Below are 25,911 nucleotides of genomic sequence, written 5' to 3' on the forward strand. Positions count from 1 at the left end.
ACCTATTCTCTTAGATTTCTCAAGACAGTGTTATGGTGTCCCTAACCTGATGTTTTAGAAACATGGACCCATGTTTCAAAGTGACCTGAGTACTTACCAGATTCAATTTTCTGGAATGCACCAGAGAATCACTGAATAAGATTCTTCATGGTGAGGCTCAGGAATTTGCATTTTATCAGGCTTGCTAGGTTATTCTAGTGCACACCAACATCGAACAGCATCATGCTAGCTAGTTGCAGTTTTCTTTAGGGCAGCAAATTTTAGGATTCTTACACAATATAGCAGAGGTTGCAAACAGGTGGTTCACAGATGTTTTGCCCAGATTGCTGAACCTTTTACTTTGGGAGGGGGGGTGTTGACATTTATTATTTATCTTTATAATTTATTATCAGGAAATTTCACTAAAGCAATTGAGAGAACTAATAACAAGATACTTTTGCTCTTAAATAACAGCTGTACCTGTCAAGTGATGGACACATGCTCTACCCTGGTTACCCTCCTGCCCCATACACAGTGTGGACACAGGCATTCATCTCTTCCTGGTGCTGGAAGACCTGTTTGCCACCCCTACTATATGGCATAGTTACCATCATCTGGAAAACAACTTCTTATCTTGCTGACCTTGATCTTCTAGATCTTTGTTCTTCCCATAATTGTCTCTTTAGGTCAGAGTTAACACTTTTTCCTATTTGAATTGCATGGTGATTTTTTTTTTGCATAAGGTATTGCAATATAAAAGGGAGCCATACTTATTCTTTGTATAGTTAACTGTACATTTCCAAACTCCACTCACAGTATGCCCTTTATTTACTGGGAGTATTAAGTGGATGTCTTGTTAGATTGTTCCATTAACTCCCCACTGACTTTTTGGAGTTTTTGAACATTGCTTTTTTCTCTCTCCTTCCATCAGAGCAGCGACTAGAATGTTTTAATCATTAATGTTATTATAGGTTTAATCATTTTTCTAACTCCAGCTTTTATTAACATTATTTTTGAATGTTCTTGATAATGTAATCTTTATACCTAATCAGTAATCAGTGCTTCTCAACTCTTATTAATCAAATATCTCTAGCATTGCCCAAGCTCAAATGACAGTGAAAACTAGTTCAACTTCCACTTTTAAATGTTATATGAAGCTGTGTCAAAATAGTTGTTTTAACTTTTTATTTTGGAAATTTCGAAGTATACAAAAGTAGAATAATATAATTAAATGACAGCTAATCCTATTTCATCTACACCACCCAACTCATCCCTCCTCCCCAAGATTATTTTAGTCAAATATAAATATAATATCAGTATATCTATACATACCATAATGTGTGTCTCTGAAAGAAAAGGGTTCTTTTAAAAGAATGACAATAATAACAGTACTTTAAAATTTAATATAATTACTGCTTAAAACCATCAAATAACTAGTAATTTTTTTGGCAGTTTGCCCTCTTGTCTCATAATTTTATTATTAGTTTGGTGTCTTAGGTCCCCCCCCGCCTTTTTTCTGTGAAGTTTATTTTTGAGAGAGAGAGTGAGTGCACACGAGGGGGAAAGGGCAGGGAGAGAGAGAATTCCCAAGCATGCTCCACACTGACAGCACAGAGCCTGATGTAAGGCTGGAACTCACAAACCATGAGATCATGGCCTGAGCCAAAATCAGGAGTTGAACACTCAAGTGACTGAGCCACCCAGGGGCCCCTCTTAGGTCTCTTTTAATTTGTAATTTCTGCTTCTCTATCTTTCCTCCTCCTCACCCCCCTTCTCATTTCTCCATTTATTTGTTGAAGAAACCTGCAGTTCCCACAGAGCACCCCTACAGAGTACCTGATATTGGTCTCTACATAATGTTTACCATGGTAAGGAACCATGATTCCTTGTGAAAGGAACTAATTCCAAGTCTAGGTTAGGAAAAGCACAAGATGATACAGGTGCATCTTGTTATAGCAGAAAGACAGAAAACTGTTAAAGACCACAGACTTTTTTTTTTTTTTTTTTTGCAAGAACATATCAGGGATGATATGACCTCCAAAGGTTGGATGTGTCTCATGATGTTAGTAGCTTCTGATGATCTCTACCTAGATACGAACAGGACTCAGGAGCCAACTTGAAGAGACTTCTAGTTAAAGATAGGACAATTAAAAGTTAAATGAGAAAAATAATAGTAATAGATTGAAACACATCAAGTTTAAATCCATGCATTCATGATGATAATCAAACTACAGAAGCAATCCTAACCTTGGATTAGGGGATTAATTAATGGGGAACCAATGTATTTCAAAATTATTTCGAATTATTTAGAATTATTTCAAAAACCAATTCATAAAGGAGGAAAGAAAAGTCTGTTACTTTACCTTTCCTGTATGAACCTGACAACAAGGTCACCAAATAATCGATGAAATAAGTTGTTCTTAGACTAAAGAAGGTGTAATAGAATTGAAATATCTTTTTTTTTGTAACCCCTAATGAAATGTCTAGGTAGAAATCATTAAAGGCCAATAATATCCTAAGAAACATTCAAATTTTGGAGGTTATATCTTCATCCCTGAAGTGCTCTCGCAAAAAAAAAAAAAAAAAAAAAAAAAATGAAGATTTTGACCAGCTTTTCAAGATTTTACTGACTTAGTTTTAGGGCAAGAAAAGAAACTCTATTTTTTTTTTCATTTTTTTTCTCTGACCTAGGAGAGGAAGGTAAAATATTAGGGTTATAAATTAAGCTTACAAGAAAAAAGTAAAATGGAATGGGGCAAAGACTCTCAGTTAGACAATAAAAACTTTAATAAAGTGCATAGCTAAAGGAAAAAGTGGCTGCAGGGAACATTTAAGACAGTACCAAAGTGAAACCTTACTAGTGGTCAAGGCCTTTCAATTACACAACACAAACAATTTAAAATTTTAAATGTATTTGTCTTCATAGATGAAGAAAAAGTAGCTCTAGCCTGCTTGTGGCTGAAACAGTTATTTCATATAAGTTCTCAAACATTTCCTCATCTGTAAAATGGAGACAATAACATTTATCTACCTCAGCATTGTACAGGGAGTAAATAAGGTAATGCACTAAAGCAGATGTAGCTATTCAAAAAATGTTACCTACAATAAAATGTATTATTATACCATGACTCTCATAGTTATTCTATACTTACAGAAAATAGAATTCCAAAAAAGCATGTAATTCAGGAAGGCCTCAGACTCCAATCTAATGAGCAAATCAAAATAAGCTTACAAACCAGTATTTATTTAAATAGGCATTGAGAAGTAAACATCAGTGTAAATAGTGCTAATGTATTTTTTTTTCTTTAAATCTTCTGGCCTGAATGTTTTTAAATCTTTTATATTTGTGTTATTGTTTTAGTAAAGGAAATTTTTTGGTAGAAACTCCTCAATCAAGCAATTAAATTGTGCGCATTTATCTATGTAGTGGTTGCCATTTCTTGGGGAACGAGGTATCTATGAACCTTCCCCTTTGTAGAGACATACCACATCAGTGCCAGCCAGCAGGACTGCAGGACAAAACCTCTGAAGCAGGCCAGCCTTGCAACGTACCCTAGGTTCAGAGTGCTAAATGTCTCAGTTGTCTCTGTTTTATAATTTCATAACAGCCTACTTCAAATGTTTATTAGAAAAATGTCGAATTAAAAAATTAATATCGACTATTGCCATTACAGAGCTAATTTTCTTTGGGGCACCTGCGTGGCTCAGTCAGTTCAGGGTCCAGCTTCATCTCAGGCCATGATCTCAAGGTTCATGAGTTCGAGCCCACATCAGTCTCACTGCTGTCATTGCAAATCTCTCTTTGGATCCTCTGTTGCCCTCTCTTTCTGCCCCTCCCTTGCTAGCTCTCATGTGTGCTTCCTTTCTCTCTCTCTCTCTCTCTCAAAATAAGTAAACATGAAAAATAATTTTAAAAACCTAATTTTCATATTTACCCCCAAACCATAACTAAGAGATAAAACTACTTAGGTACAGCCCTTCTTCTACCTCTGTCCTGGGAACACAAACACAGACACTCATCACGATCCTCATTATTAGATGCATGTGTTAGATAGAAAAATAATAAAAAAGTAAATTTAAATCAATTTACGTTTATAATGTAGAGAGAAATGGAAAAAATACCTTTTTATGTTGCAAAGATGAAGTATCAATAGGCTAAGATTTTTCACAATATACTGTGATTTTTCTTTTCATGGCCTTTTTTTTTCTTTTTAAATCCACTATAGTAAAATTATTTTCAGCCTTGATTTTAAAGTTTTGTTAGGTTTTTATTTAATAATGTTTAAATAAAATGTTGTTTAAATTGTTCCACTCTGGTAGTGATTCACATGAATTTAAGAATCTGCTTTTGAACTTGAACTTCCAGAAGCAGGCTATGACAGTCTAGGGTGATTAAACTATTGTTTAAAAGCCATTTTAGCTCCCACAGTGTCTATTGTATAAAGATGACAAATCTGATGGATAAGGGCTATATTTTCCTAACAAGGAAAGTTAAAGAAACCCAAGAGACCAACACTGGTAAGAGATAAAAGGAATCCTAGGCCATGCCAGGCAAAGTTTCATCTGTCTGACCCTCTTTCCTTGGTTTCCATGCTTTAAGGGAAAGCAGCAAGGGAAAAATAATCAGTAGAGGTCAGAGCAGTGACAGAAACTAAAGACTTTAGGTAGGCCAATAAACTTTTCCGAAGTAGGAGGGGATTGGTTCAAGATGGCAAGTTTAGAAGATCCTGAACTCACCTCCTCCCATAGATACACAGACTCTCCAGCTCCATATGAAAAAATTAAAAAAAAAAAAAAAAGGGCAAAGGCTGTCAGTGTTGACTAGACACTGGCAAAAGAGTAGAAAACCACACTGAAGTGGGTAGGAGAGACTGGGACACAATCTCACTGTAAACCCTGCCCATAGCTTGGTAATCCACAATGAAGAGAAAACTCAAAACCCGGGCTTCTCCTTGAGGAGTAAATGGTTCGAAACCCATATCCAAGACCTCAACTTTAAGGACCTGCACCTGAGAGATGAGCACCAAGAATGTCTAATTTTGAAAGTGGACTCATGTACCAGATGCACAACACTATCATGATCTGTAAGACAGCTCTTAAGGGGCCTGGATGCTTGGACATACCTGCCCCAGGGCCCAGCTCAGAGGCAGCCTGATTGCACCCAGACATCAAGTGAAGGAGGTTGACCTGCTTATATTAAAATGTCAGCCAGTGGGGCATGCATCTAATTAAAAACACATATCTAGGAGCCTGCTGGAGTATTCTCTGGGGTGGAGGCTGGCAGTACTGTGTCCATGCTCTCCTTTGGCCATGCTGTCCCTTTGCTGCTCCAGAGCACCAGGAAAGAAGCTTTTTCATGTATCTGATGCCCTGATCTTGTGGCAGCTGCCCAGGGGATGCCTCCTGACTGGCTGGCTCTGGAGGCCATGGGGCCTTGTGTTCCTTGTCTTGTGAGACTGTAATAATCAGCATCACCCAGGGAGGAGCTCATACCCCTGTCTGGAACCTTGATTTTTGCAGCTGCTGTCAGGTGACACCTCCACATTGCCTGGCTCTGTCAGTCAGTGGAGCTTATGCTTGTGGGTCCTCTAGGACTGTAACCGATGGAGAGATAGTTCTTAAATGGCCACTACCCACACAGCATAGCAAGAGGTAATAGACCCAGGAGCTTCTCTTTCTGTGAAGGGCACCTATTAACTAACCATCATAGCTGCAGCCTGAGGAGCAGGTTTCTAATTAAACACACATCTAAGGAATGCCTATAATCCTTTTCAGAGACCTCAGAGAGTACCACTGTCGTCATGCTCACCCTCTGCCACACTCCAGAGCTCCAGTGTCTGCTGGAGGAAAGTTTTGCATACAGCTGGTGTCCTGGTTTTTACATTTACTGCCCTGTTTTTTGCAGCTGCCTCCCAGGGCATGCCCCCTTGATTGCCTGGCTGGTTATGGGGACTTGCATTCTGAGGTCCCACAGTTGGAAATTGTAGAGAAAGTTATTGGCAAGATGCCACACCAGGGCACTGCACAAACAGCAGATTTAGACACACATCCTTCTAATCTTTCTGTGAAGAAGACATCTTGGCTTTTCCCAGAACTTTGGCCTGAGGAGTAAGTTTCAGAATTGATATACATCTAGTGGACTACAGAGTTGCTCTCAAGGAATGTAGGTTGTGGATACCATCTTGGCACTCTCCCTTTGCCTTGTTTCAGCTTGCTAGTTTCTCCCAGGAAAGATATTATGCATTCATCTGAAGCTCTGATTTTTGTGACTGTCACCCATGAGACCACATCAAATTGCTTGGTCAGTAGGGCTTATGCTTGTAGTCCCACAGGACTGTATATATTTGCATAATTTTTGAAAACCTGCTATCTGAAGGTCCGGATTCCAAACAGTCTGAACCTAGGTGCTGAGATCTTTCCCTTTCAGTCACTAGTGGGTCTTGGCACATCCTCACCTACTAAGAGCTAATAAAAATATAGTAGGCTTTTTGGAGAAGAGCAAAGGTTTGAGAGATGACAAAGAGTTGTGGTAGAGTTGAAAGACAAGTTTCATCTTCTACACAAAACCACTACTTAAATGTTGGGAAAGGTGGGGGGCACCTGTGTAGCTCAGTCGGTTAAATGGCCGACTTTGGCTCAGGTCATGATCTCATGCTTCAAGAGTTCAAGCCCCGCATCAGGCTCTGTGCTGACAGCTCAGAGCCTGGAGCCTGCTTCAGATTCTGTGTTTCCGTCTTTATTTGCCCCTCCCTTGCTCATGCTCTCTCTCTTTCTCTCAAAACTGAGTAAACGTTAAAAAAATAATTTAAAAAAAAGATTGGGAAAGTGGTTTTTTTATCCAGTCTGTAGACCAATACAGAGTCAAATAAAATGAAAAAAACAGAGGAATATGTTCCAAATGGAAGAATAAGATAAAACTTTAGAAGAAATCTTAATAGAATACAGATAAGTAATTTACCTGATAAAGAGCTTAAAGTAATGCTCATAAAGATGCTCATTGAACTTGGGAAAAAAATGGATAAGCACAATGAGAACTTCAACAAAGAGATGAAAAATAAAAGAAAATACTAAATAGAAGTCACAGAGAATGTGACTAACAATAGATTACATGAAGTAGTAGAAAGGATGAGTTATCATGAAACCAAGCTGGTGGAACTCACCCAGTCACAACAGAGGAAAAAAAAAAAAAGGCAAAAGTGAAGATAACTTAAGGCGCTTATGAGACAACATCAGGCAGACCAACATTCACATTACAGAGGTTCTATAAGGAGGAAAGAGACAGAAACGTGTTTGAAGAAATAATGGCTGAAAACTTCCTTAATGTGGGGTAGGAAACAGACATCCAGTTCCAGAAAGCTCAGATTTCCAAATAAGATGAAACCAAAAAAACTCACACCAAGACACATTATAATTAAGATGTCAAAAGTTAAAGATGAGAGAATATTAAAAGCAGTAAGAGAAAAACAACTAGTTGTGTACTAGGGAAGCTTCATAAGCCTATCAGTATGTTTTTCAGCAGAAACTTTGCAGGCCAGAGAAAGCTGCATGATATATTTAAGCTGCCAAAAGAAACAACAACAACAACAACAACAACAACAGCAACAACAAAAACTTTGAATCAAGAATGTTCCACCCAGCAAAGTTATTCAAAATTGAAGGAGAGATAATGAGTTTTCTGGACAAAAACTAAAGGAGTTCATCAAACTAAGCCAGCTTACAAGAAATGTTAAAAGGAATCTTTAAAAGCTGAAAAGAAAGGTTGCTTATTGGTAACAAGAAAACATAAAAGAATAAGTCTCATTGGAAAGGTAAATACATAATAAAGATAGTAGATTAATCACATATAAAGCTGGTATACAGGTTAAAAGAAAAAGTAGTAAAAAACAATGATTATAATAATTAGTGAAGGGATACACAAGTAAACTATGACATCAAAAACAAAATATAGGATGGGGCAGAGTAAAAGTATAAGCCTTAGAATAAGATCAAACTTAAGTTACTAAGTTAAAGTACACTGTCACAATTAGAACTTGTTAAGCCTCATGATAACCACAAAGCAAAAACCTGTAGTAAATACAAAAGAGAAAAAGAGAAATAAATATAACATAGCTCTAAAGAAGGTCATCAAACCACAAAAGAAGAGAGCAGAGAAGAAAAAAGGAGCACAGAAGAACTACAAAAACAGCCAGAAAACAATGAACAAAATGCCAAAAGTACATACCTATCAATAGTTACCTTAAATGTAAATGGACTAAATTCTCCAATCAAAATACATAGAGTGGCTGAATGCATTAAAAAAACAAAAACAAATTTATACTGCCTACCCTTCAGATGTAATGACATACAGTCTGAAAGTGAAGGGATGGAAAAACTATTTCATGCAAATGGAAACCAAAAGAAAGCTAGAGTAACTATACTTATATCAGACAAAGTAGGCTTTAAAATGAAGGCTGTAATGAGACAAAGATGAGCATTACATAGTGATGAAGGGGTCAATCCAACAAGAGGATGTAACATTTGTAAATATTTATACACCCAACATTACGTAAGTATAGGAGCACCTAAATATATAAAACAAATATCAACAGACCTAAAGGGAGAAATAGACAGCAATACAGTAATAGTAGGGGATTTTGATACCCCACTTACGTCAATGGATAGATCATCCAGACAGAAAATCAATAAAGAAATATTGGCCTTAAACCACATGTTAGACTACCTGGACTTAACAGATGTGTACAGAATATTCCACCCAAAGGCAACAGAATACACATTCTTCTTGACATGGAACCTTTTCTAGGAAAGATCATATGTTAGGCCACAAAACAAGTCTTCATCACGGATATCAAACAATATATCACCCCGATGACAGGTAAGTTTCATCTTTAGGTATTGATCTGTTGTGCCTCTTTAGAATTCTTTGGTTCTAAAGTTAATAAGGAAACAGTGTCTTTGAATGACCCATTAGACCAGTTGCGCATAACAGATACTGATGTAACATCCTATCTAAAAACAACAGAATACACATTCTTTTAAAGTGCACAGAGAAATTTTTGGACTGCCATATACTATCAGAGTTCATGAGCATAAGAAGAGGAGCATTCGCCCTCCACAGAATGTTTCAGAGTAGATCAGAGCATGTCTTTCTGAAACTTTCCAAATACCCAATTTCCTCTCTTTGAATGGATGTGGCTTAAGTATCATGTGGATCTGCCACATTTAATTTATTGTTGCCTGAATGACTTAACATTATGTTAATATGCTCATTCTGTCTAGGTGTCATTCTCTATATCCTTCTGGTGGGATATCCACCCTTCTGGGATGAAGACCAACACAGACTCTATCAGCAGATCAAGGCTGGAGCTTATGATGTATGTAATAAATGTTCATATAGTGTAGATGAGCATTTGTTTTTTTTGTTTATTAACCAAGAACAAAATTTTTTCATTACACTTTAAACTATAATTTTCAACAATTTCTCTATTTTTCTCAATCCTAGGGAGAGGGAGATAAAGTGTAAGAAAAGCAGCATTTGTGTTTAGTTTGTATTTCCTTTTAGTTCACTATCTCCTAAGATTGAAAGGAAAATAGTTGGAAGTCTCTAAGGAAGGACTTCACTTCTCAAAATTTTTGGATCTTAGTACATTTTAAAACATAAAAATTAAAAGATTTTTGCTTTAGAAATGATTAATGCTTGTTTAGTTGAATTATATTCCCAAATGTTTATCACATAATTTTAAATCATGTATCAACAATATTTTGCAGTGATCTATGTATCAAATAGAACATCGTTCCATTGTGTCAGCTTGATTTTTTTAGTCTTATTTACCTCATGGGCTTCTGTGGAAACTTTCATTTGAAGAATGTGTTTCACAATTTAATATACTTGAAAATCACAGTTCCAACATATTTCATTTATAATTAGAATATTTGAAAGTATGAGTATGAATTAGGTTCTAAATCTCAAAAGTAGGGGCGCCTGGGTGGCTCAGTCGGTTGAGCGTCCGACTTCGGCTCAGGTCATGATCTCACACTCCATGAGTTCGAGCCCCGCGTCAGGCTCTGTGCTGACAGCTCAGAGCCTGGAGCCTGCTTCCGATTCTGTGCGTGTCTCTCTCTCTGCCCCTCCCGTGCTCATGCTCTGTCTCTCTCTGTCTCAAAAATAAATAAAAACATTTAAAAAAATAAATAAATAAATCTCAAAAGTAAAGCCTTATCTATTTTCTCTTTATGGCTTAACTTTGTGTTCACTGATAATAATTTTCTCTCCTTTGACAAATATGTGTATAAATATGATTTACTACCACCTTTGGTAGCTTCTCACACATCCCTCTGGAAATTAGAGTTCAAGGTTTAGAGATGCTTTTGATATATTATTAAGCGGAGCAACTAAGTCATAGGAAATTTTGGGTCCGTCTTCTGTGCAGCAGTTAAAAGCTCAGTGTGGAAGTGAGAGAAGATAAAATAAAAAATCTCTGTTATATTAAATCAGGTCTCATGAATTCAGCAGCACCTTTCTGTTAAAATGTTCTATATAGATGGATGTGGGTATAGCAAGAATTTAAAATGCATATTTTTTTAATTTTGAAGCATCCCATTCTATCTAGTCAGACTAATATTTGGGCCAAATTAAGATTTACATGGCCACAGCTAGCACATTCATCATCTTTGCAGACTACAACTAGGCACCCCCTTGGCAAGACATAGTTCTGCAGATGCACTGCTTAATGACTATGGAGGAATGACTTTGTGGAAACTTTTTTAAAAATGAGATAAAGGTCCACCTTTATTCAGGCTGAACCAGCTCCTAATTTGCTATCAGAATATCTGTACCTCAAGGAGGAACAGCTTGAATATTTCTTCATTGGCAAGTTTTCATAGCTGCCCAAAATAACTTATGGAATTAAAATGACAGTTGTTAAACTGGTAACATTTCAAGTATTAAAGAGTCAGTATCATTTTTTTCATATTTCATTTTACCAATGGTTCACAAAGTACCCATCTTACAACTACTAAAAGTGAACTAAAGTCCATGACATAGTGACAGTGACTTTTGTTCCAAGATTGTCTATAAAAATCCGTGAAGTGGAATAAGAACCTGATATTCTGTCTGTTGTTTAGAAACTGATGTAAATTTTTCTTAACCTATGAACAATAGTATCTCTACTAATAAATTATGTGAAAATGAGGCTACATAATTATCAACAAAAAATTTAAATACACTTAGGATAGCTATTATATAGTTATTAATACACAAATGGATTACTCATAGAAGTTTTGAATGTTGGTTACTTTTAAGAACTTTGATGAAATTTGTCATTAAGTAGATTAACCTTTCTGAAGTGCTAAAATGAAATCCTGCTGAGGCACTTGTAGTCTTAGATTTCTTCTCACTACTATATTCCAAATAGCCACAATTAGTAGGTCAGTTTTGGCACCAGCAACGGAAGCTCTTTTATTATTTCTACTCTTACTGATCATGAGGTGTGAAAGTATGTAATACCTCATTTTTTCTTATAATACTTCATTTTGAATCTTGGTATAATAGCATGATGACATCAACACATTTGACAACCTGCCAGCTTTATTGATGTTTACAAATAATTATGAGAAAGACTGTGTAAAATCTTATTTTCAAACCAAAATAAAGATCCTTTGAAAGGACTAGAAGATCTTTAAATTTATTTTTTGAAACATTAAAATACATTTACTAGGTATAATATGCAGTTTAGTGTATATACTTATCGCTTATTAGCTACTTATCTTTTATATATGTAAATATATTCATAGGGGGATATATATACACATTTATATAGATTTATCTACATGTAGATACAATTTAACTTATACAAAGAGTAAGTTTTTTGAAGAAACCCACTACTTAAAGAAATGATTAGTTTACTTGGCTCTTCCCTGTTTGAATGTATCTATTTTTGAAACTATTTATAAATTTGTATTTTTGAAGTTTCCATCACCAGAGTGGGACACAGTGACTCCTGAAGCCAAAGACCTAATCAATAAAATGCTTACTATCAATCCTGCCAAGCGTATCACAGCCTCAGAGGCACTGAAACACCCATGGATCTGTGTAAGTGACAATTCTCCAAAGACCTTAGGAACTAAGATTAAAAATGAATCATTCTTTGAAATTTTTTTCATGGATTTAAAATAATTTTTATAGAAAAAGATGAAACTAAAAATGAATGAATTTTTGACTCAAGTTATTCAATAAAATAAATTTATAATGGTAATAAACGCTGTTTTGGTAACAAAATCTGATTTACATAGATCGATAAATATTGCCTACAGTAACACAAGGAATAAGTATTTCTCCTACCAGTTATTGATAATACTCATGAACAGGATAAGAAAATGACACCAAAATTAACTATATTCCAGTAGAGATTAGACACAGTTCAATTATTTACCATTAGGCAGCTTTAGGAAAAACAGCAACAACAACAACAACAACATCAAGATTTGGAAGCTTGTAGTTAAGTTAAACTAGCAAGAAAGAATGGCCATAGTAGACAGATTATACTTCAAATGTGCTAAGAAAAACTGTGAAATTTGGAGGGGATGTAGAGATTCCACTACATTTCTAAGGTTGTCAAATGTTAGGGCAGTAAATATGGTACTGAGTAAATGAAAGGCAGTCCAATAGAAATATAATTAAAGACATTGAAATAAAGGTAATTTCGGGAATTATTGATATTCATATCTATGCTTTCTATAGATAAATGTTGCATCTTAGTCATAAATAGTCTTGGCAAAGCTAATCATCCATTAGGAGGGAACTTTTGCAAGTGAATACTCACAAGTTCATTGTAAGGGTTTAGGCACCATTAATGCAGATTGGATGAAGTTGAGAATACTATAATGCTTAGTATGATTTAATTATCCTAAGTTAAGTTTCTTTTCTTCCTCTTCCAGCAACGTTCTACTGTTGCTTCCATGATGCACAGACAGGAGACGGTAGACTGCCTGAAGAAATTTAATGCTAGAAGAAAACTAAAGGTAAGGAATTATACATTTGTGTGAGGAGGTGGACTTAGCAGAGTGAGAAATGAATTTGTGAAGAAAATAACTTACAGCAAAGGCTTTTGAATATGCGGACCTCAGAACTCTTATTCCTCCTCTTCTGGGTCTTGAGAAAATGTAATAGATGCTGGAATGAAACCTGCAATGAAGAGCTGGGATCTCTGTGGCAGTGTGTGCTGTGGTTCTTCCCTTCAGAGGAAAGCAACTGTGCAGTTTGATAATTGGAACCTGGCCACACACCTGAGGGTGGCCCCAGCTGAATGTGAGACATAGGCCTGCTGCTCTCAGGAAACCAAAAAACCAAAACAGATAAAAATCCCCTAACTAAAAGTAACGTTCGGAGAAGATTTGTTATCAAAGACTGTTTGTTAGGTTCAAGATTTGCAGAGGCAACATTAATTTCGAATTCTTATTTTTCTGACAGGGCGCCATCTTGACAACTATGCTGGCTACGAGGAATTTTTCAGGTACACGTGTTAAGAATTCTCCTTATCCACTGCTCTCCTCTTCAGTAGTCAGTTTGGAATTGAAGAAAAACTTAGTAATTATAAAAACACTGTTGTTCAGGGATAACAAATATGTGGCATGGATTCCTTCTACAGAGTGTCTATCATCAGGAATCTGCCTGGGTGCTGTCTCCACAGAGACATTAGGCACATGAGTACGCCCTTCACAAGAGCACTCAAGCAGCCCCTGGTCAGTGCTATGCAGGACTCAAAACCCATCTGCCATCTGTGCTGGGGTGCACACAAGTTGTGGAAATATGTACTTCCTCCTCTTGAAGCTCAGTATTTCAAACTTAGAATTAGTTCTTTGATATTTCATCAACTGCTAACTATAAGTACGGTTTTTGTGTTTGTCTCATTCTCATAGGAAATCCCAATAAGTGAGATTCTTAAAAGAAGAGCATTGTTGAGGAACCCAGTTCTTTTAGTCCCAAGTTCTTTCAAAAGTACAGTTGTATCTTGGCACACTGTAAGAATGGTTGCATATTTCAAAGGTATCTAAACTCCAGAATTTACAGAGAACCCTACCTTACAGTAATATAGGATAATAAATGTTCCTCAAAATGATTCCATGATAAAATTTTTTTTTTAAATAATGGGCTGGCTGAAAGAAGCTAAGCCATTTCTTTGTTATAGGGGTGACTCTCTAAAATGGACATAAAGTATATATTATGTCCAGAAAGTATTTGAATCTTGGAACCTCCTTATTCAGTAGATTATCTCAAAGGACCAGGTTTCCAAAAATCAAATTTTGGTAAATTTTGATCAGTCTTACGTATGGAGAGGAACTGAAGTGCAAGAAAGTTACATTGTTAAAGTGGCTGTTGAGACTTAGAAGGATTATCAACCAATTATGCCAAAAATACCACCACTTCGCTTTGTTTACTGTTTACATAAGGGTGATATGTGCCATCAAATGATCTAGCTATTCTTCCATTATTTATCCCAGGACATACTTAACTCCTGGGAATTACAGTGCTATCAGGTGATGATCCATACCATTATCAAGGGTTCTACAACCTTCTCAACCAATTTCTAGTTAGTTTACAACTATATTAAATGGTCACCTTTGTCCCCCATTATATTTAGTTATGTATTATATGAAACCATAGGAGGCTTTCCAAAGGCTTCCATTGACCTATTAAACAACATTAATGATAAGAATACAATGAGTAATGCTACAGATTGAGGGACTGTGTTAGTCAAATGCATGTATTTTGTCCAGTTTGGTGTGATAAAACCTTGTCACTGCCTTTGTCAAGTTACTTGTTTTATGAACAGTTGATTAACATAGTTGACATTTATATGGGTGAGTTCAGTATCATCTCATTAAATATTAACTAATGTATACTATATTCAAATAAATATTTCACTGTGGCCCAAACACTAGTGAATCACTAAGAGGTAGGATTATTAATATATATTGTTAAAGGCAAATTAACTTGAAAAAAGTGTCCAGTATTAAGATTGTGTATTTTATTAAAGTCTTAAATACACTGTTAGCTGTAAATTGGGCCTTTTTAAATGTATACAGTCATGTATAGACGCTTTTTGTTTACATCACATTTTCCGTTTCATCATTGTGTAAACTAAAAACTCATGACTAATATGTGAATTTTATATTGTTTCTGATGTCTCAGCATGAAAGGCAACCTTTTTTTTATCCATCACTTCAAAACCAACTGAATAACAATGGATCCAGTTACATCTTGTACTTGATATACTGCATTTTAGTTTTGAATATTTTATTCATTCTGTTTCATTAGCAAACATGCTCTTTAAAGTAATTTGTCCATAAGTATATGGTTATAAAGTTGTTTTTATTTTTTTCTTTTCTCCCTTTATGTGGAATGTATTTCTTGTGAGGTAAGGTGAATAGTAACCAAAAGGGACATTTCTGCATCTCTCAGGCCAAATCCCTGCTTACCCTGAATCATTGTCTTCTCTTTGCTTGCTATTGCAATTTCAACTATTCTGAGTTTGCTTTCTAACCTATTAACTGCCACAGGATTTACTTAATATTGCTTTTTAACTCCAGGCAAATAGTACTACAGCTAAGGCAACAATTCTTACAATCTCAATTAATAATAAATTAATAGCTTTGTTGCTAAAGACTAAATAAAATTAACAGTTTTCTATTCTTAAACAAATTTAAAATTATACCAAAGTGATATCAAAATAATATCCCAAGTCAAGTGGATGTCAGGAAATTACATGTTCATGCAGTTTTATTATAACTAGGTATTTCCATTTCAGATGCCAAAGTCTATTCTGATATACTTAAATAACTACATACACACACACACACACACACACGCACACACACATATATACATACACATATACACACAATTAACATTAAATGGAAACACAAGTATGTACCTTGTTCTGCATAATCATAAATGTTCTATACTTGGTGTACTACTTGTCATTGACAATTATATAATCTGCTCACTGTGTATGAATATACCCATTCCTAAGTATATTTTTTTAAGGGATGACTTCATCTTCTAATATACTCAAGAAGTTCAGTAACAGGAGAAATGCTAAAAGCTCCCCTCCAGGAAGATGAAGTTTTATCTGAGACTATATGCTTCAGGAGTTCTCTGATTTAGTTGAAGATTTTGTTTTGTTTTATATCTCACCTCAAATTTTCTGATTTTTAATTTTTTGAAGTAAAAGGCTTTTGTTTATCAAAGCTTTCTATTCTGATTTTGAAGTGTAAAAGAGTACATAATGCCTTTTTTAAAGGTCATATGCTAAAATTTAAAAATTTTGCTCTAGGTCAATAATATACCACTTCATTTTAAATTGTTATTAATATTTTTTTGTAAAAATGGAAGTTCTGACTTCAAATACATGTATATTTTAAAAAGGATGTTATTTCACCAGAGCAAATTTTCAAACCTTTAGGAAGAGGGGCTTAAGTGGCAGAACTGAGATGGTCACCATACTTGTAGTGTGGATGAACATGTAATACAGTCTGTAAGCTGATGTCTGAAGACTGAAATCAACTTTCTGGATTACAAAAGCATAGTCCAGTTAAAGTTCCAGTATCCTTTTCGCAACCAACAGTGACATAAAGTCCAATAATAACATAACTGACACGGTGTTCAATTATATGCAATGAACTAAATAAGAATTAGTTCTAAATTTGATGTGGCAAAACCAAGAAAAGTGATACTGTATTTCAGTGTCCTGTAAGCTCGTGCTCATCAGTGTGATCTTGATAATTTGGCATATGTTGGCCATAACTCAGTAAAGGTGATAGAGAGAAACAATAATCGGATTTGTTACCTGGCACGGGTTTCAATGGATAACTCGCTGAAATGATTTTACTCTCATTTTGCAGCAGCCAAGAGTTTGTTGAAGAAACCAGATGGAGTAAAGGTAAGTTAAACAAGCACTCCCAAAATCAGTTCTGACTTTCAGATGCTGGATAATTTTTAAATGTCAAATAAATTTTTTAAGTTTTCACAGCTTGTATTTTTTATAGTTTCTGTAAAAGATGCAGGTTGAAGTATAAAATAATTTCATACATAAAGATGACTAATATTTATGCCAAGAAAAGGTGTATTCTTTCTATTTTATTAAATATTAAATAATCTGACAATACTTTTTTATGGAGTTGTTGTAGAAACTGAATGTCTAAATACTCTGTGCTTTACTGCAGTCCCAAACTATCACAGTTACCTGAAAAATCAATGAAAACCAAATGTTTTTCTGACTCATTATGCTATACCTTTTTTTATTAATTTTTAAATGATTTATTTATTTATTTATTTATTATTTTTTGAGAGACAGAGACAGAGCACGAGTGGGGGACGGGCAGAGAGAGAGGGAGACACAGAATCCGAAATAGGCTCCAGGCTCTGAGCTGTCACCACAGAGCCCCAGGCAGGGCTCAAACTCACAAAGGGTGAGATCATGACCTGAGCCCAAGTCAGACACTTAACTGACTGAACCACCCAGGTGCCCCTAGTTATGCTGTATTCTGGAGGCCTGCTGAAATGTATAGACTGAAAAAAAAAATCAAGTCATAGGGTCTGGGAAATAGAATGTCAAATGATTAAATATCTCTGCTTGGGCAGTTCTTATAAAGGTCTTAATTTTTCCTATGCTTCTATAATAGGGTATTGAGACATATACTCAAGGTGAATATTCTAAAAACGTATAGAAATATTTTCCAGAAAGATAACAAAAGGATATTTTTAGTTTCTTGGATTTCTAAACAAAGTAATACAACGTATTTTCTATTGATTCTATTTTGCTTTGTGGGAATTTGCCTTTGATTGAATGTAACCTTATATTTGTATTGTTTGTTATCTTTCCAGAGTATTACCTAAATATTTTATTTCTTTAATCCTTTTCTTTCTTTTCCAAGGGCAGATGCATACATTCTTCATGAACACTTCAACATTCTTGGGAATTAGTTAATATTCTAGCATTTGAACTTGACCCAAAGTCAGGTGGTCAGTTCATTTTGAAAATATAACATAGAAAATCATTTGTCACTTCTTATGCTCATGCACAATCATTTCTTCATCTCCTGTCTATGTGTGATTTGGGGATTTCCAGAGCTATGGTGACCATGCACTTGTGTTTCCCATTATGATGGCATATGCCTTTTACCAATTGCTTTCCTCAATCTGTAATTTTCTCTTCCTTTTGCTTAGTTTATTCAGTTTAAATTTCAGTAGTGACAGTTGATATTGGCCTTTTTTCCAATGTTATATTGGTGGAAATGTGATTCTTAAAATTTTCCAAATGTTCTATGTTTTTCTGTACCTTTCAGAGATGCAGAGCTCACAGTTCCTATTGAGATACTTATTTTCACTACCATCCTTATATAGAAAGAAATGTTTCCAGAACTTTTTTTTTTCTCCTAGACAGCTTATAGTTCCTCCTTAAAGAGAAATTTATTCTGTGCTCCATGCTTTGACACTTTAAAAATTCAACCGGTCATATTTTTTTCTTTCCCTTTCTCTTTGACTGGTCAATTCAGAAAAGGAAGTCCAGTTCGAGTGTTCAGATGATGGTGAGGATCTCTATCTGCCAGATTTCTCCTCCTGTGCCAATTCACACTTAGGAAGGAATAAAAACACTCTTATTTACCTAAGTTAGTATAAATAGAGAAAGTGTAGGACCATTACAGGTCAGTGTCAAGTAACTATCAAAACACAGTACCCACATACACATCATACTGTTTACCTTTGAGGTTGAATTTTTTAAATATATGAAAAGTTTGTACCTTTATTTATATGCCATCAAAGGATCTTTTGTAAGACCAGAGTCCAGGTTTCTCTTGAAACTGAAGAGAACATGACATAATGGTCTGTTTAATGATAAGCAAAGAAACATTGTAGGATTATTTTTAAGCGATGATCATGATTACTAAAATAGGAGTTGTTTTTAGCTCAGATAACCTAATACAGATACACCATAATACATCTACATGGAGTTTATAAATAGTGTGAAAATGAGCTTACAATGGACCCATCCTCGTTAAGCACCTATAGAGGAAACATTTATTAGCCTCAGGACTGAATAAACATAATACCTGAAAAATAGGAATATTTTACCCATGCCTCATAAAATAATTCGGTGAATCGTTTAAATATCTGGTTTGATTCAGTTTTGTTAAAGAAAGATAGCTTCCATAGTATAAAATAACTACATTTCATAAACAAAAGTGCCAAAGTTCTGGTATGTTCAAAAGACACCTTATAGTTTAACTAATACTTAGTATTTGACTCTTTAATAAAAAGGAAGTCCTCCTAACCTTTTACTTAGAAATTCTCCTATTATTTTTCAACTAATTACTATTACAAATACCTTCAAAAGACTTCCCATAGTAACAAAAGACCATTAAGCTTTTCTTTACATTAACTAAAAAAGTTTGTAACTGCACATTTAAACACCACTAAAAGTGGTGGTTGAGGCTCATATCCATTTAACTGATGTTTGCCGTGCCTGATAATAAAGGACGGCTCATCTAGGCAGAATGGCCTTCAGTTGGAAGACATGATGGTGTGTGTATGCTGTGTACCTATGTGTGGCGGGCATGTGTTGTGTGTGTGTGTGTGTGTGTGTGCACATGTTTGTGCACAGAAGTATGTGTGCATAGGTGTGCATGTGTGACATTTTCACCGAAACAAATCAGTTCTTCACAACCATTCTAGAAAATAATTAAGTCTCTTACTTCAAAATAGAAATAAAAGTATATCAGTATATTCCTCTTATATTTTTGCATCCACTGATACAGACTGAATGTAGCATATTAAATATATATGATACTTCAATTGTAAGTGCCTCAGCTCATTTGATAAGAAGTCAGCTGTGTTTTGCCGCACACTTTTCCTGACAGGAAGTGATTTGTGCGTGCATACCTCCTCTTTTATCATGTATTTCATACTAATATAAATACTAATTTTTGATCCTTCTTTAATTCCATTATTTCTTATCTCTTTCTGGCTGTTGCAAAAATTTGATGTTAAATTCTGTGAGCTTTTATTTAAAGAAAAATTTTAGACTATCTGCAAGATAGAGATTGATGATTTAACCTTTAAAGAGTTTTTCAGTAAAAGGCACAAAATTTTTTCTCTTTTCCTGCATGCCACAGAGCACAGTGTTGTATCTTATTTGAATAATACTGATACTAAATAATCACACAAACGTGAATGAATAGAAAAACAGAATATTACATACCTAAATTAATTTCTTTAACCTTCTATCTTCTTCTCAGTGCTGGTATCAGTATGATATACAGGTATAAAATACAAAAGAAAAAAAACTTCCAGAAAGTCCAAACAATTAACTGGGTGTAATTGCTTATGAACTTATTTGGTATTCATTTCTTTCATGCAGTATGATTTTCTCTTTGAGGCCCTTAAGAACATTTATACTAAAATTATGGGACGTGTTCCTTTAGATAATAATATGTAAAAAAAAATACATAGATAATGGAGTATAAGAGAATGAATGTTAATTTATATTTCTCTTTGGTAGCCATAATGTAAGTTACCATGCATGAGTTTAAATGAATGTTATTACTTTTTAGTTTTGATTCTTTAGCACCCAAGCTCAATTGTAATTTCAAGTTGCCACTTGTCTACAAAGAGTTTTCTCTGTGGACCCATTGTAATACTTATTGACTCTCTGAGTTACTTTCACAGTGTGGCTTCCATTGTGATATGGTCTTTCTTTAAGGTCAACCCAACTATGTTAAAGGAAGGGAATGATCTTACCAGATATAAGCTTCAACAGCGGTAACACTGTGATGGAAGACATGGTGTTTCCCTCTCACACAATTGTGAAAAATAATTTTTTTTTACGTTCAATATAGTAAAGAGTTCAGTTTGGTCATTTATAATGGAAGATGTGTTTTTTAAAGGAAGCCCAGACTTATTTAAAAATTTACATTGCAAAGCCAGCATTTCATCAGAGATCTAAGTTTTTAATTGAATACCTATGAAGCAAAGTGATGATGGCTTCCCAGAGAGAGACAGTCTATGTGTGACTTCAGGAACAAGAATAAAATGGGAAAAAAAAAATGAAAAAAAAAAGGAATGTATTCATAACAGTGAACAATTGGAAGCTGGGAAACAGAATCCAACCTGAAGAGTATTAAAATGTTTATATTTATTTCATGCTCTGGAACTTGATTTGAGCTCCACTGAAGCAGTTCTTTGTTGGCTAAGGTGGCACAGCCAAAGCAGCCAAGTCTGTTTTACATTCCACCATCACAGATGAGGTCCTAGCCTGTGTGTGACCATCAGAGACTGGAATTGATTATCATTCCCATCAAGCATCACTGTGTCTTTCATGTTCATCTTCAGTGGCTCTTTATTTTCATGTCTATATCTCCATATAGACATGCTACATATAGAGACATTGGCTACCAAGGGGTTTAAGGCGTCTCTGTTTCTATTTTCTGCATACCTACAGATAAACAACAAAGCCAACGTGGTAACCAGCCCCAAAGAAAATATTCCTACCCCGGCGCTGGTATACCTGGACTCTTTGTAACCCTTCTTGAGTTCTTTACTGTTTTTTGTTGTTTCTCTCATTTGCTTTCACTATATAGATACATATATATATGTATATATATACGTATATAAACATTTTGTTGGGTTTTGTTTTGCTTTCGAAGATACAAAAAACTTTCATTTCACTTTTTTTTTTCTTTTTGTTAAGGTAGTTGCCAAGCAGTGTGTTTCTAACATGAGATGATCTCATTTCATTGTTGAACATTATTCTGATAGCTGTGGTCTCTGTAGTTGAAATTGTTGCATGCTGCCTTAGAAATACAGTAGAATGCGCTTTGGTTGCTCTTAGCTCTTCTTCTGATGATAGCTCTAGATTATGTAAACAATGGTTTCCTCCTTTCATGATGCAAATATTGACATCAAGGAGAGCTAAGGGGATTATTGCTAGACAACAGTAAATGTAGACCTTATTCAGAGCTACCGTTTCCCTCTCATTAAAACACAACAGGGCTTTGTAAGACCTCACTTTCTGAGATAAAGAGGCATTGGGCAGTTTGAAGCTTTTTGTTTGTTGTATTTTAAATTATCACTGTTTCACTTTAATCCAAAGAATGAAATGTATAGCATAGGACTTTGAATTGTCAGGGAGAAAGCGGTTTTGTCCATTTTAATCACATTCACACTGTTTACAACTATATCATTTTAATACTTTGAGGCAGTGTTACATAAAAGTCAAGATTTGAATGCTGCCCTTCAGTACTCTGAGTTCCATAATATTTTGCTCAAATTATTCCATATTTTGATTTAGGGTTTTCTGAAATAGTTCTGATTTTTGACTGTCCTCTATAGTATTATCTTAAATGAATAAAACATACTAAGGGATTACTTCACTTGGGTTAACCAGAAGGGTCAATTTGAAAACATTTAAAGGAAAAGGACACATCAAGATAGCAGGTTATCTATGAGTTAAAAAGCTCTGGGATCACCCCTCTGGCCAGAGAAAGGAAGAAGGGAAGCAGTAAATACGTTCTTTACGTGTTGCAGCACAAAGGTGGTAAAGAGGAGGGTCTAGAGGACAGAGAGCTCTCAGAGTAGGAAAAAACTCTCAATGGGCTGCAGTAACTCTCAGTTACCACATCATGCAATGAAAGTGCCAAGCATGCCAATGATATATGGACACTGAATCTTTGTCAACATCAGTCATTTGACTATTTTCCACTTGGGAATATTTCTTCAAGTCTCTGGTAGAAAGCAGAAAGGAAAAATGTTCTTTTCTTGGAAAAGCATGACTTCACAAGCAAATCTGTAAATGTAGTTTATAAAGCTGAAATTTCATTTAGGTATGGACTCACATGGCATTTAACAGCAATATGTCTCAAATTATAGTGATTATGGGATTAGTTCTAGAATCCTTTAAATGAACCTTTTAAATATTCCGCCGAGTTTCATGTGGACTTTCGAATACACTCCTTAGGATAACCTTTTCTTAAGCATGGGACAATGTTCTCGATTTTCCAAGAGTATTTATCTGTGTATTAACTATACACTATTAACTATAGTGATGACACCATAATCAATTCTTAAGGCAATACATCTGGAAAAAAATCCTCACAAAGAATTCAAGATTATTTTAAAGAGTTCTAATCTCTAGTGTCCTTGGTCAGTTTTTTATAGGACAAACATTAACAGGCTACTCACTCAAGAAGAAAGGAAAGGTCTATCTGGTATAGGACTTTGTGAAACAGTGAGTGCCTCTTTAGGTCTCCAAACTTCAAAGCCTTGTCTGTTTACTGATCGCGAATAAGGTCTTTTGCATGCTGCTGCTGGGTACTGAGATATCCTATCTCATGGGCTCACCAGGGAGATCTTTCATCAGTGATCTTGTCACTGCTACCTCTGACAGTAGTTAACATTGCTTAAGCTCTTGTCACTAGTTAGTTGTGTCAGCTGGCTCACTCTGCTCTGTCCTCACACTAGTAAGAATGTACTTACCAATGCGAACTGTTTCTTTCTCTATTTTGTTCTCACTCAGGAGCCCCAAACTACTGTTATCCACAACCCTGATGGAAACAAGGTATTCAGAAAGAATCAACATCATCTTGCTTTAATAAGATCACACATTTCATCAAATATCCAAAGCAAAAATAATTCATTATTTAAACATGGGAAAGAAAATTTTGACCCTTTTTCTACCACAATTTTGTTTTCTGGGACCTAATTTATGTAGAATTTTATCCATGTTTCTTTCAAAACAAAAATGAATGACATCCTGAAAGAGAAATGAATGGTACTATTAGTCAATGAGACTTGGGTTAAGCAAAGTCTTTATGTCAAGATGACTGTGTATCTTAAGCAATTCCATCTGGTCTTTTTATTTTCTTCTCCATGACTGTTTGTGCATTGCACTTTAGATATATTCTGCATGAAATTTTATAATTTCTTGCTATGTCATTTCACTGTCTTCAAAAAAAAGCCAACTTGAGTTCATAGGTGTCTGTTTAATGTTGCTTTTGAGTTTTATTCTGTCGTATTGTGCTTTTTCTGTTAATTCTCTGTTGTTGGTGTTGTTTCTGTTGTTTGGCATGAAACTGAGGATATCAGGGAGTTTAACTTCTTATGAAATGTTTGTTTTGTTGAATTATATGCATTTCAATAACAGATATTTAGTGACAGTCTGAAGAAGACTGTAACATTTTTTGTCTGTTGTTGATTGTGTAGCATGTTAACTGAATAATAGTACCTGTATACATGTTTATAGGATAAAAGGAGACATTTTCTGAATGTATTCCGTGTTTCCTGTTTATTAATTCTCATTGTGTGTCTAAAAGGAAAAAATATACTTCATCAGATTTTTTCTCAGATATCAAATATATTCATGGGTCCAACTTTTCCTTACTCTTATCAGCAATGTTTATTAGATAACACATTTCCTCTGGTTTAACATTTAGTGGATCAATATTAAAATCATTAAAGTAAAACTCAAGTATACTTTAATATGAGATGTGTTTTATGTTCATGACACTTAAAATATTTTAAGTCCCTAAATGACTTGAACTAGACAGGAAGGAGAATCATATAGGAGAACAATTCTTTTTTTTAATATCATTAGTAAATGAAAGACCGAGCATAACAGCTGGAGTGGATACTTCAATAGTTCTAGCTATATCATTTGTAAGAGTTGCTGCATGACATTTCTTGCTTACATGAATTAATTTATTTCTACAGTGCATGGGTTTACCTCCATCGTGAATTTAAATTTGAACACTTAGGTCACATTAAGAAATGCATGAAGACTCTGCTTTGGTTTTGTGTGTATGGAGAGTCTGGATACACCTTTAATTAGTCTGTCCCTTTGGTTTAAATATTACATATGCTATTTATATAAATTGATTGCTTTTTTGAATATTGAACCTCTAAAAGGACACTGATTGGTATTTCCATCATTTTCCAAAATCTGTTTTTCATCACTGAACACATAGATCTCGATTGGAGGTTTGTTTCTAATTTCTTTCAGCTCTAGCCCTTAACCATTTCAAGTAGAAAATTGTGGTTTTTTTATGAATACTACTAAATTTCTTTGCTAGAAAATATTTTATTGGTACGTTATTAATGGAAAAATTTATGAAACCATTGTAAGAAACTGTATCTTAATATTGGCAGTTACAGTGTCCTTTTAAGTGTGCTCATTAGCCTTCAACTTCATTTGTAGTTTTACAAAGAAATAGCTTTGTCTTTCCACTATGGAAGCAGACTTCTTATCAATAACAGCCAGTTTCTAATTTAGAAATGGATGAAAAAAATCTGATTGTCCTTTAAAAAGTAAATTATTCATATAATTCTATTGTGCTGATCACAAACATAGAAATTCTTGTTAAAAGTAATTTCAGTATAACTCAGCTTAGGGCCCCCAGCTTCTTCATCAAATGATGCAATGAAATGCTTTCTGTCTCTACGTAGGAGTAGGACAAATAGGCTGTGAATTCAGTGCTTGATATAGTGCCTTATACAAAGAAAGGATTATTTACTGATTAATTAGGAATAGAAATTGTTCTATTTTAGAGTCAAATTCAGAAGGCCAATATATTCAATTTCTGATAGCTACATAGAAAAAGCACACCTGATCAGGCACCGTAACCAAAGATGACCTAACACAGCTCTTAAAATAAGTTGCATACTTTGGCTGCTTCTACAAATAACCCAGATTTTTCCTGCTTCAGAGATTAGGCCACCAGAGTACTCCCTTTTTGAAATGTTTTCAGCATTTGCCATTTTATTTCTATCAAAACCACATAATGTATTTGTCCATCTGCATGTCAATATACGTGCACAGCCTGCTGAAGAACTTTGCATGATATGTACATCACTTGCCAATTTTAAGAAGAATAAAAATGAAGTTA

The 25,911-nt window shown here is 34.9% G+C and overlaps 1 protein-coding gene across 21 annotated transcripts in view; it reads left to right on the forward strand.

Annotated features, from left to right (window-relative positions):
- Window positions 1–25,911, forward strand: part of CAMK2D (calcium/calmodulin dependent protein kinase II delta) — a 316,290-nt gene that overhangs the window by 250,497 nt on the left and 39,882 nt on the right. For 3 of the 21 annotated variants that reach the window (XM_043569767.1, XM_043569809.1, XM_043569774.1), the window contains exons 9-16: window positions 9,256–9,350; window positions 11,945–12,067; window positions 12,913–12,996; window positions 13,445–13,487; window positions 16,879–16,916; window positions 18,532–18,564; window positions 21,474–21,533; window positions 23,547–23,588. In XM_043569767.1, the coding sequence (XP_043425702.1) occupies window positions 9,256–9,350; window positions 11,945–12,067; window positions 12,913–12,996; window positions 13,445–13,487; window positions 16,879–16,916; window positions 18,532–18,564; window positions 21,474–21,533; window positions 23,547–23,588 (518 nt within the window). The remainder of the gene's footprint in view (window positions 1–9,255; window positions 9,351–11,944; window positions 12,068–12,912; window positions 12,997–13,444; window positions 13,488–16,878; window positions 16,917–18,531; window positions 18,565–21,473; window positions 21,534–23,546; window positions 23,589–25,911) is intronic. The other 18 variants (XM_043569817.1, XM_043569879.1, XM_043569824.1 and 15 more) reach the window with 9 other exon arrangements.

This window comes from Prionailurus bengalensis, chromosome B1 (assembly GCF_016509475.1).
Source record: "Prionailurus bengalensis isolate Pbe53 chromosome B1, Fcat_Pben_1.1_paternal_pri, whole genome shotgun sequence".
Lineage (NCBI taxonomy): Eukaryota > Metazoa > Chordata > Mammalia > Carnivora > Felidae > Prionailurus > Prionailurus bengalensis.